This window comes from Harpia harpyja, chromosome Z (assembly GCF_026419915.1).
Source record: "Harpia harpyja isolate bHarHar1 chromosome Z, bHarHar1 primary haplotype, whole genome shotgun sequence".
NCBI lineage: Eukaryota > Metazoa > Chordata > Aves > Accipitriformes > Accipitridae > Harpia > Harpia harpyja.
The window spans coordinates 27,101,064-27,119,444 of record NC_068969.1 but is presented as its reverse complement, the minus strand read 5'-3'; the positions used below and the strand labels follow the sequence as shown (position 1 = coordinate 27,119,444).

At 39.6% G+C, this 18,381-nt stretch overlaps 1 protein-coding gene across 2 annotated transcripts in view; it reads left to right on the top strand.

Annotated features, from left to right (window-relative positions):
* The window catches only part of ZCCHC7 (zinc finger CCHC-type containing 7), a 123,992-nt gene that overhangs the window by 92,846 nt on the left and 12,765 nt on the right, over window positions 1–18,381 (top strand). For both annotated transcript variants that reach the window (XM_052777944.1, XM_052777943.1), the window contains exon 8: window positions 5,444–5,479. In XM_052777944.1, the coding sequence (XP_052633904.1) occupies window positions 5,444–5,479 (36 nt within the window). The remainder of the gene's footprint in view (window positions 1–5,443; window positions 5,480–18,381) is intronic.

The following is an 18,381-nucleotide window of genomic DNA, read 5'->3' as shown; positions in this document are numbered from 1 at the left end:
TCTGTAGGAGCTGGAGGCAGAGCACAGGGTTTTGCTCTGCGCCTGGGGCTAAATTAGTCCAGTGTTCCCCAGAGTTCTCCAAAATACTCTGAAAATGCTACTGCAGCCTTCATAGAACAGATCTTAATACCGTGTTGGGGAAAAGACTAATATATTCCCTAATTTTTTTGAGATGTTACCAAGTACTTTGAATGCTCCAAAAAAGTTTAAATTTGTCTTTCTCAGAAAGTTCACTGTCTTTTCCTGTGACACAAAGAATGCAGAACAAGCTTCCGTGCACAGTCTGTTTCAGAGTGACTGTCCACAGTTACATTTTTGTCCAGAAGTGAACATGAGGCAGCTCAAGGTGCTTTGCCTAGTTTGGTTTGAAAATGTTCAAAGTTATTTAAAACATTTTCAGGGTAGTACATTTATTATCTGTCAGGTCAGTCTCTTTCCCTGAGACAGCCCTGAGAACGTATGGAGTCATCTTAGACGGAGTTGTGTTGGAAGTAGCTCAACCTCGTGCGCTCTCCTCAGGAAGATCATCAGGGGAGCAGGTAGTAGAGCTGTTCAAAAGTTTCAAGTGCAGCTCTTTTTGGCCGTATGCTGCTCCCCCTGGGAAAGAGCACATCGGACATTGTGTGCACTTATACAGGTGTGTCTGTATATGCATGTGTGTGTACGTATATATATATACACTTATGCTTGTATGTGTATACGCTGAAAACCCCATGCTGTGAACGTCCTGTGTTTTGCAGGTCCGGTGGCAGTTGGGTGGATGTCATGAGGCTTGTGGTCTACAGTCTCACCTGCCAGCTGCGAGGATGGGAAAAGGACTTCGTAAATGGGGCGATGTGGCGGGGAGGAGGCAAACGTGGCAGGCAGGGCAGTGTCTCCTTGTATACTTAGGGAAAAACGGCATGCTTGGTGAGCTGTCCGAGCTCATCCGGGAGCCGGCAGCCAGCAGTGCCCAGGTTCCCGGCGCTCTCCAGCCTCGCCGTGCCTGCCGGCCGCCTTCGTGTAAAAGCAACGTGCATGTCTGCACACCCCATACGTCCTGTGAGCGGTGCTCCTTCCCGGGAACCAGCTGGCTACCTCAGCCCGCATCTTCTCCGTGTGTCCTGACACCTTTTCTGGCCGTGTAAACCACCGCCGGCCTCTTCTCTCCCGGAAGATTTTCTTCTGCCTTCTGTCGTTTTCGGAACCCGCGCTGGTGCTTGCCACGGGGGACGTGGCCGCCTCTTGCCGGCGGGGATGTGGCTGGGGGCACGGGGGCAAGTCCGGGGGGGCTGGCTGGTGGCCCGGCGGCCGACCCTTGTGCCGTGGGCCCCCGCCTGGGCACCTTGGCAGAAAGCGAGGGATTTCCCCCTCCTTCCCTCATTCCCCAGCGGCGTTCCCCCGTTTTTCACACCTGCAGCGAGTCACTATCCGCCTAATGGTAAGTGTAAGTAAAACGTTACCGGGAGCCCGGTCGACGCCGGCGGTTAACCAGCTCGGCCTGCTCCGCGCCGGTGGCAGCGGCCGTCTGCGGTGGTGGCACGGGGAGAGGTCTCGACATCTGCTCGTGCAGGAGTGGTTTTGAAGGGAAGCATTGTGTGTTTTCCTGCAGCAGTTCCCATGCGGAGGTGATGAAAAGTGTGTGTTTTGGCAAATCTTTTGTTTTATTGTGGTGGCTTGCGGCGGGGCAGCTCCTAGCAGCCGCCGCTTTGACAAAGCACCAGAGGATTCTGTTAAAAAGTTGTGTTTAGTAATTGTAGTCGTCGTGTCAGACCATAACTGACTTGGAGCTGAAGGATTTTTGCGAGATGAGTAGCTGTGCCAGCAGGGACCCAAGTCTCCTGGGCCAGCCGCGCTCTCATTAAGATTTGCCGCTAGCCGTGGCGGTGTTCGGCAAGTATGTGACGTGCATGCTGTTATTGTATGCTTGGCTTGTCAGCCTGCAGCTTTCTGACACTCACTTATGTCACTCTTTATTCAGAGAGGAAGAAGCTTTTGATAATTTGACAAGACAAGCTCTTAAACGATCTAGGTCATGGCCTTCACTGTCTGTGATTGTGAACATATTTCCTGAAAGCCCTGTCACTCATCACAGCTACATTTTCTCCCGGGGAGCCGCAGGCCCGTCCCGGTCTCCTGTCAGCGCGTGCATTTTGGTTATTCATACGCCAAATACAGTAGCGGGGTTTTTTCCTTCCCTTTTGCAAATGCTCGCATGTTAGCGAGGCTAATCCTCTCCCCCGCGCCGCGCTCCCAGCAGGGCTGCCGTCGAGGGCCCTCTCGGCGCAAGGCAGACGACCGGCCAAGGGGAGCGGAAAGGAGGAAAGGCCGCTTAGTGCTGTTTTTGTGTTTGCTCATTGTTGTGGAAATATGAGAACTGGTGGCAAGGGCCTTGTCTATTGAGCACTCGAGTCCTGGTCTGCTGTCAGGGGCTGTTTGAGATTGAGTGTTTTATTTTCTTTGATGTTCACGTTTGAGAATAGGGAAGTGGGAATTAAACAACAGATGCATTAAGCCGTTGTTCTGGTAAAACAATAATTAGCACCTGATAAAATTCAATACGGGTCAAAATGCGCAGTATACGGCCTTGATTCATCTGGTGGGGCAACCTTAGCCGGATCAGGCTCGGATATGAATAATCGCCCTTCCAAATTAACCGAATGCGGGCCACAGCAGAAACGGCACGAATTTGGGAAAATTAATTGCCCGGCACTCGTGCGGCAAAAGGCACGCGGACGTAGCGAGAGGTGTGGGGAAGCACACCTCGCCTGCGCTTTCTGCAGCTGTGTCACAGTGGCACTGCTTTTAAGAGTAGGCACCTTTTGTGCTGGTACATCTAAATGCTAGTAAGGTCAGACCACTGGGGCAGGAAATAAATGCAATTTTATTTTAACGTAGTTCATCACACTGCCATCGTACTTGTATACCACAAGGGCTTTTCTTTAAATGAGGGCCATTCATGGTTAAGTACTTTTAAATAAATAAGAAAAATCACAGGTTCGGCGGTTGTTGTATTTGGTTATGCTCTCTTCTGTAGCAAACCTCTTTGCTTCATTTGAGAAGCCAGTATTCGGTAGTAATTGTTAATTATACTTTTTGTCATTCTGTGATAGAAGATACAGACAATAACTCCGAGCTGATGCAAGGTAATACGACTCCTAGTTAAAAGCATCGTTTCTAAAAAGCTGTTGTTTAGCCAGGCATCTGTTTTCAACTATTGTATTCAACTTCTGAAGTTCGTAAGTGATCATTGTGATGATGAAAAGTATTACACCGAATCACCATCTGAATGAAGAAATATGCTTGGCCAATTTTCCCTTACCCCCTTCTTCCTACCTCCCTTAAGTTTTCCCACAGCCTTAAAACATCCTTAAAGACAGTGATGATAAAACCTACCTCTTGATAGCACTGCTGAGATGTTGGGACTGTGCCTCTTCCAGTGTTTTGGTAAGAGCTGTGCCAACTGTAGTTTCCTACTCTGAGTTACAGATTCTCGCTGTAAGTGATGTCTTTGTGTCCAGAGCAAAAAAAAAAAAACAAACCACCAACCAAACTATTATTCAAAAATAAAGTAATTTATTTTTTTTTATTATTAAATAGCTGCTGTGTGAGTAAAGGTCATATCACAGAGTGGCATTTTGCCAGTATGTGACAACTCATTGATTGCGATTTTTCAACCATATTAGTCTGGGGACACTGTGGTAATCGAAAACTATCCAGAACTAATGTATAAATAACTGCCTGCTACCCCTGTGCTAAACCAGCAAAAGTCTCATGTACAGTTGAAGCCTTTTACAGGTTTGAGAGAGAAGGCAAGGTCTTTGATAGAATATTTTTATACACTAGAGAGCCTTTATATATCGTGACTCCCAATCCTGTGTAAGTTAGCGAAGGAGGAAAATCCTTTTGTTTGCACTCAGAAGACAGCTTGAGTGTGTTCAAACTGTCAAATGTTGTAGTCTGTTCCTCTGTTAGAAATGTGTTGCACTTCACACATTTTCTTTATAGAAATATTAATATAAAACTCAAATATTTACATGCAGTATTTGAGTAAGTGGAGAAATGTTGAACCATTACACAGAACAGATTGTAGATTTTTCTCCAGAAAATTGTGTTACTAACAGAATGAATAATAAATAAAATCATTTCCATCACATCCGGGAAAAACAGACTGTATATGCCATAGGGTGACTGTCAAAAACTTGGATTATTTTTTGAGAGATTCAGTTGCTAATATTGGTTGTTGGGTGTGGGTTTTTTCATTAACATGCTCTGTCAGAATAAAAGAAGGCAAGAATTTAGGCATGAGCGAAAAATTTATTCAAAATCTAAAGAAATGTTAATAGTACTCATTTGCAAGTAGTCATGAGGCTTCAATGTTTGAAATTGGAGCTACAGCATATTATGTAGAAGCCACAGAATAACTAATATTTCTTCTTAAAATACTGAAAATTGAGATTGGCAAACCAACTTGCTAATTGTTCAAATGATTAAGGAGCTATTTTAATAAAAGGTTACATGTTTTAAACAAAAGTGAAAGACCTCCGTTGAAGTAACTGTGTGCACACTCTCTTAAACACTAAAATGGCTAACAGACAAAGTACCACTATTTCTGTGTCTGTTCATGGCTTGGGGGTCATAGCAGGAGACAGAAATACTGTAAATTTTGTAAAAATATTGAGAACCCTTGAGAAAGTAACCTCTGTCTCATTGATCATTAACACATTCTGATTTTGTTTAAAAAAGATCCACATTTTCGTCTTTCCTGTCTCATATGTATTCCTCAGGTCTATTGTGTTATTGCAGTGATTCAAAAATCTGCTCTGCAGAATTTTTTACAAAGGGCTGCACTTACAAGTTTTTGTGCGAGTCTGGCGAGTTTAAAAAAAAATGTAAAAAAAAAAAAATCAAGGAAGCCATTGTAAAAATAGAAACATTAAAGCAATCTGTTATGCTTCTTGTTTACTACTCATCTGACATTAGGCTACTGAGGATTATTACATGTAACAATTAGATTTTGATTAGGATAGAGATATGTACAAAAATACTAAAATATTTCTATTCCTACATGAAAGGAAAGTACCTTGTGATTTAATTTCCAAAACATTATGTAAATTTAAAATGTCAGAAAACGCAGAATTTAAATTAATTTCTGTTTGTTTTGCAGTGTTAATACTTATTGCAGTTAAGAGCACGTTACTCTCCCAAACTTCTAACCTTCAGAGAAGAAGGGGAGAGAGAAAACTGTTACTGGCTTTCTGACAATGGCAGGGAGTGTGTTAAACCAGTGTAAAATTCAATTAAACTGTCTAGCCAGGTTTTTGAAGCTGAAATGCAGACCCTTTCAGTTAAGCTTCTTATTTTCCTGTGACCGACACCGGTGGATACTGTGTTATGCCAAAACCAACAGGCTGTAAAGCACCTTGTTTCATGCTCCTAGCTGATCAATATTTTTATTTTCCAGGCTTGCCCAGAAATATGGAGGCAGTATCACCTAACAGTAAGTAGAAACACCTTTTTTATTTTCTTCTACACCCAATCTATTTACTCTTCTGTGAACTGCTGACCATAAAATATAGACAAGCATCTTCTGTGAGAAGATAATAAACATCTGAAGAGTTTTTGAACTGAAGAATGCAATGAAACACTGTCACTATTTTTTAAACATCTTTAGAACTTACGATTTCATTTTAATACTGTAATCATTAAGTGAGTGCTTTGCAGCACTCTCTCAGTGACTACATTTACACATATAAAGAGGGTTAAATATTAAGTTGAGATGCATAGCAGAAGCAATAATCCCATCTCAGATATCCCAGATGCTGGCAATTAATCACTGTGTGTGACAAAGCTTTCTTTTTAAATGAGTAAAATAAATCTCGGCTAGAGTGGAAATGTTAATTTGAGCAAATACACTTTATAAACTTTTGCAGATAATTTCTAATTGGTAAGGGTATAGCTATAACTTCCCCTTTGGCCTGCATTAGTTGATCTTTAGTCATTGAAACAAGAAAATAAAACTTTGTGAACTGTACCAGTGTATTACTTAAAAAGTTTTTCCTCGTGTAAAATAGAGATAAAAATAAAACAGAATGTGTATAAATTTGTCTAGTATTGAAACTTGGAACAATATTTAAATGATTAAGACAATATTCAATGGGTTGGTATCACAAATCTTGAATATATTCATTTATAAAATTATTATACATAAAAACACCTTTAAAGATTAGGATTTTTGCTGTTCATCTGAATCTTTGCTGTCATTGCTATCCAGATCAACCTCATATGTATTTAGCTGTTACAGATAATTAATCACTGATGTCCGTTCAAAACAAAGTAGAAAAGTTTGTCCACTACTTTTCTTTACAAGTCTTTGGTGTGGGCTTTTTCTTTGAGCAATAAATGGGATGTGCTTTATAATTTGTTGCCTCCACCTCTTCATGGTAGTGGAATGCTCCTTTTTCTGTTTTTGCTTCTAAATTCAATGAGTAGGAGAAATCTGTGCTTAAAATCTCTTGCTTGTATTTTCTGCATAATGATTTTAAAACAAAAATCTGCTTTGGAAATACTCCACCCTTTCTGAGCATTTACTTTTAAACAGAATTGGTATAGACTTTTAAAAAAACCCATTATGAGCAAAAGGTGCATTCACTGAGTATTTTTGTTTGCTTTTTTAAAATTGCATGAAGGAAAAAGGTAAATACTGTCTTTCATTATAATTCCTAAGGGTGCCTGTAAAAACTATTTTGAAATGCTTATTGTATTTGGAATCTAATAATGAGGTGGCTATATTAGATACACTAATATGTTGGGTTCTGGTTTTTACTGTGGTATAAGATTTAATTTAATTTTAGTCTTGCTTGCCATTGAAAATTCCTCAAAAAGTGAATTGCAATCAACACTTAGAAAATAGTTATTTTTGTAAAAAAATGTGGAGGAGCTTAAACCTGACTAAGCGGTTACTAGGGCAGAATTTGAGGTGTCTGAGGTAGAAAATTTTACCTGTGAATTTTGTAGAAAGAGTTCAGAGTTTACACTTTACTTAGTATAAAGCTAACAACATTTGTCAAAACAAGCTCTTGTTAGAAAATGTAGTAGTTAAGAATACAAGTGTATTATTAAAAGTACCCATTTGGAACTTCTTAGTGCATTTTAGGGCCATTTTGAAATGTGATCAAATATGGGCACGCAAAGATAACTTGACATTAAGTGAGACCCTAGCTACTGATAATTAATTTTTTACTTTGCAGTGAACTGCAAATTATCTGCAAATAATGCACATTTCTGGTATGTGGGAAATGCTTTGCACGTCTCCATTTTTTGCATGGGAAGACTCACTTTGACTCAAATTTATATTAGTAGTCAGATTAAGCGTGGAATTTAAAAATTTGTGTGGTGAAAGACATACTTGATATTTAAAATAAGTTATACCTCAAGAAACTGCATTATCTGAATTGTTTAAATGTGTGATAAATGTTCTCTTCTGCACCCAAAGCAGAACAGAAGTAAACAGAGTTCTCACAAGAATCAAAACTTCTGTTAGAATAATGTATATTATGTATGTATTTATAGAATTGCAACTAAAAATTCGAGATCTTTTACTCTCATATCAGCATAGTAGTATTTCACTATAGAAATTAGTTTATAATTTTCCTAGTTTAGAAGAAATATTTCTGTACAAACAGGATAATAATTTAAAGAAAAATAATAGAAGTTTAAAAAAAAAGTACTGTTGTGGTTCGTGCTGTGCTGCAGAGGCTGCCTGATTATTCACAAACAGACTAAGGCTACAGTGAGTTTTTCCTGTGCTTTAGCCATGGATACAACCACTACATTTAAATTGATTTTGGTAAATTGATCATGAGTGTCACACTTGCAGGTACATATAAGCGCAAATAAAACAAGGCATTCAGGTTTGTAATAAAAGACCATTTTTATAACGTTGCTTCCAGACAGCCATTACAAAGTTTGTCTAAATGTTTTGCATTATATAACGTATTCTTAGTTAATTACTGTGAATGCTTGTGAAAAACCACACAGCCTTCCACCTTTCTCTTTTGTGAAGCGTTTGGTGATTTTATTCATTATCTGGCTCTTTCCTAAGAGATGGACTGCCATCTATTGACTTCTTGAAGCCCCTGCACAGAAATGTGGATTGACTAGAACAATGACTAAATAATAAATCCATTCGGCTGTTATGGATGGTGGTAGGTTTTTGTTTACATTAGCTGTGGTGACAAATTTTGGCACATTACAAATAATTTGTTGTATGGGCAGAAATGTCTTATTCCAACCAAAATCGACTGCCAGTGCAAGAAATCTTATGAGCAGTTGAAATGGCAAAAAGGATTATAAGCAGAATATTTTAATTTGGCTTTTGATAGAAAAAAGATTATCATATTGTATTCAATGAAGCTTAAATTTAAGGGCTCTATGATAATCAAAGCTTTATAAGTGGATGAAGTTAGTTTCTTTAAACTTGTTCTTTCAACTCTGTTAACTAAAATTATTCTGAAAAAAAACCAATCAAAGTCAGCAGAACAATCCAATTCCCACTGTGATTTAAAATAATATTTAATAACCTCTTTAAGATGGTGATTTAAAACTTTTACAAATCATTTTCATTGTGCCTGCTCTCTGTGTATTTCTCCTATATCAGAAAAGGGAAATTACGTTTGTCAAAACATATTTTAACTTTTTCTTCATATAGGTATCTATTTGCAATAAATAGGTCGGGTTTGATACCCGCTTATGTTTATCAAAGAGGTTATTATTATCAATTCAAATAATAACACAAGGACTTCATTGGCAGATCCAAGATAGACAGTTTTGATCATAGCTTACTGCAGTCCAAATAATATGTGTGATTTTTTCACAGACGAGGCATTTGAAGGTCTTGTAAAGCTCTTTGTCGTAGATTATTAGGAAGCTTAGCTTACAACTTTGTCTTTCTAAATGCCAGAGGTTCCACAAACCTAGAGAAATATGGTCTATGTTCCAAAGGACATGCCATCACATCCCCTTTTCATCTTAAGGATATCGGGGGTGTTCATAGCAGTGCTTTTTCATCCTCAGAATGCTTGGCTCTTTTTCATTCCCTTTCTCTTGTCATTTTGGATTCCAGCTATAAAGGTAGAGACGTTTATTAAATATTTTGCACTTAAGTGGAGGCCAGTTTATAGCCCTCTATTTAAAAAAAAAGGGAAGTCAGTGGAAAAAAATTGTGAGGTTAAGGCACCCTATAATTTTCATTCGTTTGGTTCGGGTTTGCATTTTATTCTTAAGAAAATACAATAGCGTCCCTCTGAGCTTGATCTGCTGCCCAACTGCCTAACTGCGTGTCCAGTGGCAGTTCCCATTCTAAGTAGGTCCGCGCGCTGGAGGAGAAGAACAATTCCACTGCGCCCCAGGCTCAGAGGTGCGGTGTGGGGTCCGCGGTGGTGCATTCTGCGGGGGACAGCTCTTCTCCCCAAGCATGGGAACTGCCATAAATGTTAACAGCTCGGGGCTTCGGGTGGGTGGCAGGGTTGGAGCCGGCCTTTTGTGGGGGCACCGTGCCATGGAAGGAGGCTGTTTGCATTCTGCACCCGAACCGGCGGATGGGACCTCGGGTCCAGACCCGCTCCTGTCCCGTAGGTCGTCCTGGGGCTTTGCTGCTGGAGTGACCCAGTGAAACTGAGGGTGGATATTGCGCTGCTGTGAGTGGTCGCATTTCCACCCAACAGATGACATCACTGGAGAAAAAAGAGGAAATTTATTTTCAGCACATAGTGACCCATGTTTTGCTTCGGGCGCGAAGCTGCACTTCTTCCATGTGAGTCCACCTGAAGCGTAACGCAAACCCCTTCTGCACGGTGGTGCTGGTGGGGGTACCCAGAAGACGTGCAAATGGCCATCTCAGTATTGCAATATAAAATGGGATACGTGCTGGCTGTGTAGATCTCCCTATGTATGCTGCACTGCTTCATTGTTCAGAGGGACTCGTGGTGTACAGAAATGAACATAGCCAGTCCTGCTCAGGAGCAAGATGTGGATGCAATAATCAGATAGGAATTAACATTGCAAGTATTAGTATCTTCTTCAGAAAATATCTGCAGAGTAATGAAATTCCATCCCTAAAATGGGCAGAGCAAAATTTTTCTTTTTCTGATGTGTTTCTCGGTGTAGATGCATATGTTAAAACACAAATTCTGCTCAGATTTCTTTCTGTAGGGACTGCTCGTTTTTAATAACCTCTTCCTCCCCCTGTACTGCTCTGGCCATAAGGACTCCTTCCCCCATCCCCTGCCTTCACCAGTCTCATTTATATTAAAGCTCCTAGGCCAAGATGGCCACCAACAGAGTTTTAGAACCATCAGAATTTTTAACTAGCAGAGGCTATCATTTAACATGCTTTTTGACAGTTTGTTAATCTTACTTTAAATCCACTTACATAAAAGAAGGTGAACCAGGAATTGGCTGTTTTGGCCTCTGTGCGTAAAAGACATGAAGGGACAATGCATCTTTTGTGTTTAAATTTTGCGGTCGGATTTCTTTGTGTGCATTATTAAAATTCCTCATGGCCTGCCACTTTTTTCCTGAAATGAAAATGTAAGCAGTGTTGCTTAAAGTCAATTTGTATCCTTTAAAATGTGACTTTCAGAAAGAGAAAATTTAAAATATGACTCTGGCAAAAAAAATATTTAAGCTTCAGAGAGAGAGCATTTGTGGTTTCCAGAGCTTTGTGGGTTTTGTGTGGTGAGGGAAAGGATGGGTTTAGAAGTATTTTTAGGAGGAGATTAAGCCTGACTTCCCTGTGTGCAGGGATGGGGCTGCTGCAGTGGCTGTGAACATGGCTGCAGTGTCAGCTCCTCTGGTCTTTGCACGATGCAAGGCTGCAGACCACGAGATCATCACGTTTCTGTTAAATATTTCAGCCCTTGACCAGTTCCTCTCCAGGTGTTTTAAGGTTATTTCTATTAATTCTAGTAAAAATACCACTTTGTTTATGCAGTAGACAGTGTATTTTTTTCGTATTTTGGAATCACAGAGCGGGCCCTTGTGTGTCGGCACTTCAGTAGCCATTTGACAGGATATTTCACAGGGAAGACAACACAAAATTCCCAGGGATATGAATTTAGGGTAAGGATGACTTTGCCTTCTGTGGATTGTGGGGAAACATGAACACCTAGAGTGTGACGGTGTCCCCACGCTTGTCCTTGAGGTAAAGGTGCCTTTTGGTGCTTGGGTTCGTGAACATTTCATATTCTCTGAAAATGCATGCTACCCTCTTTAGCCAGGGGAAGAGGTAGGGCAGATCTTGGACAACAATTGGCAGGTACTTTATTTTTAAATTATCTTCTTGCATTGTTCAAGCCTGAGCCTAACCGCTTTTGCAAGTGCTGTTCTATGACAGAGATGCTTCTGAAATGTCTGCCTGCCCTGCACAGTTGTTCTGGTGAAAATAGGTACATTAGAGGTGGTTTGATACGCTGTCTAGAGGGTCTCTTGGATTCTATTTTACATTGTGTTTATTTTCCACTACTAGTTATAATTTGTGCCGTGTTACCGTTCTCTTTCAAGTTTCAGATATTTTTGAGGCTATCAGAAACTTAACCCCAAAATCTTTTTCTATTGCAAAGAAACTGTATTTCACAAAAGGCAGTATTCTTTCTGCTAGTTTTTTTTTACAGAAAACAAAGAGAATTTCAGGTCCTGAAAAAAGCGTAAATTTTTGAGTACGAAGCATGTACTATAGCTTTCAGTACAAAAGCATGCTAGATCGAGTTCTTTCCCAATTTTTACTTGAAAACTGTATTTAAAATATTACAGGAAAAAGTAGCAGCTTCAATAACTTTATATAAATATGTAACATCTAGAAAAAATACTGTTTAGAGTTTGCCTTTTGATGAAGATGTTGGGTTTTAACTAATACCGCTGGCCAGTTATGATTACCAAATAATTAGGGATTTTTGTGTGTCAGTTAAGTTGAAATAGAAAGTTCAAGCTGGTTATCTGTAAAATGCCAACACGTCTTTGCACTTGCACTTTCTTTCCTGGGAAAAAGTGACAGTGTCTTGGCACCTCTTTACTGCAGAGGACAGGTCCCTAGCTGATGTCTGCTTTTACATCCCGGGGTTGTGGTCATTACCCCAGGTCAGCATCTGGCTCTTGGCCAGGCTGGACCAGAAACCTGCAGACTCCTGCACAGACCTAAGGCCATTTTGGGTGGGCTGTGTAACCTTCCAATAGCACAGTCATCAGCTGCCACTTACCTTACTCATGTAACCATGGTAGAAAGCTTGCCTGCTTTATCTTAACGTCTATCTGTCTCATGCTCTTCCCCATCTGTCTCCCCAGAAAATAAAATAAAAGGTGCTTTTAAATTGAGGGTTAAAGTCTGATTACATCTTGACCAGAAATTGCATTTTGATATATTTCTGGAAGCAGTCTGGGACTGGGGAGAATTAGAAACCTTGACTGTCTGAACCAAGTAATTTACATTTCTCTGATTTTGGGGTTCCAAATAACCTCCTTGAAGTGTTTGTCTTTGAGAAGTGGCATCTTTCAGAGAATCCCTGACTTCAGTATGCACGCTATTGTTATTTAAGGAACTCTCCGTTTTCTGCAAAAGCAATACCTTTTAGGCCTGCCTTTAAATGGGAAAAGGAGAAGAGCAGGGGATGGAAATTAAAAGGGGATGGAAATTAATGTATTTTAATATTTTGAATGTTTAAATCTATTGTTAGCTAACCCCTGCATGCCCAGAAAGCTATTTGTGCAGTATGTGACATTTTTCAAATGCTGTGCCAGCAATCCTGGTGGCAAGATGCACTCATGACTGGAGAAAGACTGGAGAGAGCTGCTCCCTCCCACGCAAACTTGTGGGCAGGAATTGCTCTGTTCTCAACATAGAAACTACCATCTGCATTCTTCCTTTGCCCAACACACGCCAAAACTGTTGGATAAGTGGTTAATTAAACAGAAAACAGGATGGTAAGATTCATTGGTGAAATGTCTCCCCATCATATCCATAACTGCAGTTCTTTCAAGGGAAAGGATTAAGATGATCTTTTCTTTAATGCTTACAAATTTGGTAAAAATTTTCACCTCTCTTTCCTATAGTTTGAAAACGTGAACCTATATGATCATTTAAATAATTTTTACTTTTTCAAGTATTAACCATCTAAATAAGGAAAATAGAATTTTCAAGTTAGAATGAGATTTCCAACGCATTTTAAAAACAGACTTTCATTTGAGGAAAAAAATTTAAATATTTCTATGCCCTTTTTCTGCAGTAAATTCTGTTTATGAATATTCATATTAAAGTTCCTATATTCCTGAAACTTATTCCTCTGAACTTGGTATGAAGGTGTTTTTTTCTCAGTTTTGTTAGAACTTGGAGTCGGTTTCAAAATTCCATAGGAAACCAAAAATTATCTGTGATCTGTCAGACATAGTAAAACATACAAAAATCACACTTTCATGTAGTTAACATAAAATGTATTTTGGGGCATTTTTGTGTTGCAAAGTGGAAAAAATGTAAAATGTCAGTAGAGTGTAAATCTCCATGAACTGTTTGCATGTATATCCTAACTAGGAACAGTATTTTGCTTGTCAAACGTCCACTCAGTAGCTGCTTGTAAATTAGGTGGTTTAGTAGTACTGAAACTGTTGCATTTTATCATACAAATGCTTTTCATCTTGAAACGTCACAGGTATTTAGCAACAGCAGTCTATGGAGCTCTGCGCTGGCAGCAGCGTATGTGATTGTCCATGTTGCTGCCAGACCTGCTAGTTCATCTTGTCAATGATCTGTGTGTATTAGGAGCAGCCAGGAGCTCACACTGGTTAGACGGTAACTTTCTCAAGTTATGCTTGATCATGTTAATAATCTACGGATTAGGATTCCCTAAAAGTATTCACTGATTTAATTCTGAGAGGGTCTATCATGTCAATAATATTAGCACATCTTGTTAGGTCCTGTCATATGAATAGAAAAGTTACTATCCCCGTGACAGAATTGTCCTGATTTTTATTTCAAATTTTGAAAAATCAAGCATAAAGGGAATTAAAGGGAACCAAAGACCTGGATAAAGTGATGGGTAGCGTAGAGCCATGTGCCGTAAGTAGGTAGTATTTTACTGCAGTACTGGAGAAGTCTCAGAGCAGTGGGTGATTTGCATGATATATGCATATATGCTATCGTACCCACATATGGCAAAAGAAGAAGGCATCCCTCAGAATTTTTAGCTTCAGGGGAGTGAAGTTAGGCCTTCAGTTTTAACTTATTTTTGAATGTTAGATTTGGATTAAATTAACTTTTGACAAACATACCCCAGTGGCCGCGAGTATGACTCTGAAATGGGCGCAAACAGCCACCCTCATACTTCACCGGTGCTGGCAGCACCTCACATCGAAACAGACCATGACACCACAGCCTTGGCTGGTCTCCTCACCTCTGCCAGGAGTTGATAAACTTTTACTCGCTGCTTCGTTAGGCATTTTACCCTGTAGCCCAATCTGCATCGAGGCCCCTTGCGCTGGTCCCTCCTCGGTGCCTCCGCAGCGCGCACGGTGCTGCAGCGATGATGCCCTGCGTGGCACGAAAGCACCGCAGGCAGGGGCATGGCAGAGGCTTTGATTCTCCACAAGTAGAAGGGGGCAACGCTTGCAGGAGGAGGTGCTATTTTTACATAGACCAGGTGATATATTTGCAAGAAATGGACGGCCGCAGCTTGGGTTCAAAGTTTCTCAGAGCCGGTGTCAAGTCCAAAAGCTGCTTGTCTTTTTTTCTGTCTTTTTTTATTTTCCCCCTCGCCTCAAACGTGCAGTTTCTCTGCCTGTAGTAACTGCTCATCTTGTAGCTAACAGAAGTAATTTCATGTTGTTGTTTCTTGACTATGCATTTAATTCTGTTTCTAAAGTATATTTGTAACTTCGCTCGGCACTTAAAAAAGGGAGTGGTGAGTGCCTGTGCACAAGCATACACAAACACTGAAGGATTTCTGTGGACTATGTGATAACCTGAAATATCTTTTGCTTTAACATTAATTGTGCCAGATTTGCACGTGCTATCCAGTTTCTGTCTGACTTATTTTGACGGCAGATGAGACCCTGGTTAAATTAATTGTGCTTTTCTGATGATGGTGTGAGAAGGGAAAGAGAGGGAAAATAATAGCACTGAGATACTCAAAAGTTGGTCTGGAGAAAACAGTTTTGATCAATGGCATATTTATGTGATGTGAGAAAGCAGAAATCTAAATCTTGTGATCCATTTTCAGATGCTGTAGACTATTCAGAAAGTCCCAACTCATATTAAAGTAAAAATTTTATGGAATTGAGACCGATTTAAAAAAATCGGTGTGCAAGAAGGACATGGAAAAGCTTTTGTGTGTTAATGGTTGTATATAGGCTGTGAGACATTTCTTCAAGGACATATTCTGTATTAATGTCACTCATTATAAAGCTAGGTAAAAATAATTATGGTATTACTGAATATATATGATGCCCTTAAATGGAGCACACATGAAAAAATTATGAGGAAATTGATAAACATCAACATGCACAGTTAACATGTTGGTAGTGTAAGGAAAATGCTTCTCTAAAATTGGCTGTCCGTAAAGGATGATACAGATTCAAGCCCAGATGCTAGGAATTTTAAAGAAAAAAGCTTGAATTATTGTTTATTTAGAATGTACCCCAGCAAAAACTCACTTCTAACAAACTGATGCACCACTCCTTTGGCATCTCATATCCTCCAGAAGCACTGTATTTTTTCTGTGTTTACTTCAATTTTAGCTGTGATCAGAAATCACCTCAAAGTAAATATCTTTTAAGAATGCTCCCCTAAGAAAGTTGTTTCATATGTGGTACTTCCTCCTTTTGCATCTGATGGTGAAAGGTGATTAGTAGACGACATAAAGGTTAAAGAGAGAGAGAAAGGAAGCTGTAAATCATCTAGAATGACAGTAAAAATTAAAACCTTGGGGTTTGTTGGGCTCCCCGGTGTATTAGCTAATAAATATAACCATGCTTTAGTTCTGTTCATCTTCTGATTTTACAGGCTTTGCAAATGTTTGTGTTCAGATTAATGTATAAATGTATGTGTAAGTATGCATACACTTAGTGCGGCAAGTGTGCATGCGTGTAGTGCCTGCCCGCGCGCGCACTCTCTGTGCGCGTATGCCTGGGCGCGCATATAACGACGTTTGGCAAGTCTCCTAATAAACATTCAAATAAAACATATGTGTCCCCATGCATGAGTCTCCTCCTCCTCCTCCTTCCCTGCCTCTGCCCCACACACCCACCTCCCCCACCCCACTTCAAAGCTTGTGGTCCTTTTTCCATCCTTGTACTAAAAGGTTTCTTTGTAAGCCAGGCCATTTGTCCATCATTGTTTGGGGTCCAAACAGTGGTAAAATACCCTGTCACCGATCCAGAGTGCTGTGAATGGCAGCTTCTCTCCGGACAATTGGCGGTGGTGCCGAGAAATATTCCTGAGAGGATTATTTAACCTTTCAATTTAGGGGGCATAAAGCCTGGCTGATTAATGAACTTTCTGATGGGCGCTGATAAGCGGATCTATTTCTTTATTTCCTCTAAAAGTGATTCCTTCTCCTGTCCCATATTACTATAATCTTAAACATAAAATGTGGCAAATAGATTAAAAAACAGCACTAAAGAGTTTATCTGGCTGGCAAACTGAAGGAGCTAAATTAAAATTGGTAATGAAAGCAGTGGCTGAGCCCTGTATATGGCTTTTAAATGTGCTGTGTATTTTGAAGAGACTTATTCTCCAGCTTGCCTGGTAATGACTGCTTTTGGTGCACAGTCCGGGGCTAGCTTCTGTTATCCCCCCAAAAAAATGAGTTGTGTTATCTGGATGACTGCAGACACATATGCATCCCCCTTTCTCACTGCATGGGCAGACAAGGTCGATAGCATTACAAGGTATTTGTGGCAGTGCTTGTTTCAGTTTTCAGAGCTGCCAGTTTTCAGCCAGATTTGAATTACAAAAGAAGAAGCTGGCATGAAAATTGAAAGGGTTTATCGGCTAGTCTGAAGCCTCATAGCACATTGCTTATTTATGCAGTCCATTTGCACCAGGAAATGTAAAAAGGAAATACATTTTAAAAATAAGGTCATAAAGACCCAGATATGTTTAAGATGGCAAATAAAATATAGATACCTATAATATCTTTCCAGGAAACGATTTCACTTAATGTTGCACATTACTTCAGAGGAGCATTTATGTTACTGTCATAAATTTGTGCATTTGTGTCACTGTATAGATAGTCTTTGGGGATTAAGAAGGAAGTGTTTGCTAACTTACTTTAAAATTAAAATAGAAGGAAGATGGGTTTGTAGTTTGAGAGCTACATCAGAAATAGTTGAAGTTTAATGCACCATCCTATTTAAATAACGCTTTGCATTCCGTGTAAAATTAGCCATGGGCGACTGCATAGATGCCACCACCTTTGGAGAAAATTGGGATGCCTTTTAAACCATGAAGATTTTGAGGCATTCAGGGATTGTATTGTTGTTACCCTTACTATCTTGCATATATTCATTTTCTCTACAAACTTGAGATTTTTTTGTCCATTTTTCAGAAAAGACTTCTAGAATTAATATTTTAGTATTTTTTTCGCTGCTTGTAAGAGTATCAAAAGATTACATTCATTTCTTTTAAATATATGATATTGTACTTTTTGTCTCTTCCTTCAACATTTTCACACAGTCAATTGTAGGTGCTATTTGCATCTATTTAAAATGCATTATAGAAATGTCTTATTTCTGTAGAAAATGACCACTTCACAGTGCTTGTACTGCGGACCGAACAAGTTAAATTCCTTCTTCTGGGAAAGGCTTTGTTTTTCCAGACTCTGCAATCAAAAAATAAAATTTTGTCCATTGATTTGTAATTTAATTTGAATCATGTACTTAAAAAAAACCCCAAACCTAAAAGTTGATTAGATCACTGTTTTCTTGGTTATTTGACCGTGTTTTGTTGATACCCAAAAGGGTGGAAGGAATGTTACAAGCACATTTAGTAAACTGAATTACAAGGTGTAATTTGTGGAAAGATACTCAGGTGCAACCTCCACAACTCCTGTTGGAAGAGCAAGGTTTTTTAGATGGCTGAAAAAAATGAAGAAATAAAATTTGGTAAAGAAATTCTTCTATTTATAATTGTTTGGAGTTTTGTGGGGTTAAAAGTCAAAATACTAAATTTGTCTGTTTCTCGTTTATTAGCAGGCATCAAGCTCAATATGTTTCTGTCATGAATTTTCATAAGGATTTTTACTACGTAGCATGTGTGGCTTAATGATGCAATCACCTGATAGACTAGGAAGACTCCAAAGGAGACGTTCCGGTCTGTTGTGTACATAATACTTGTTTCAAAAATCTGCCTAATTAAGG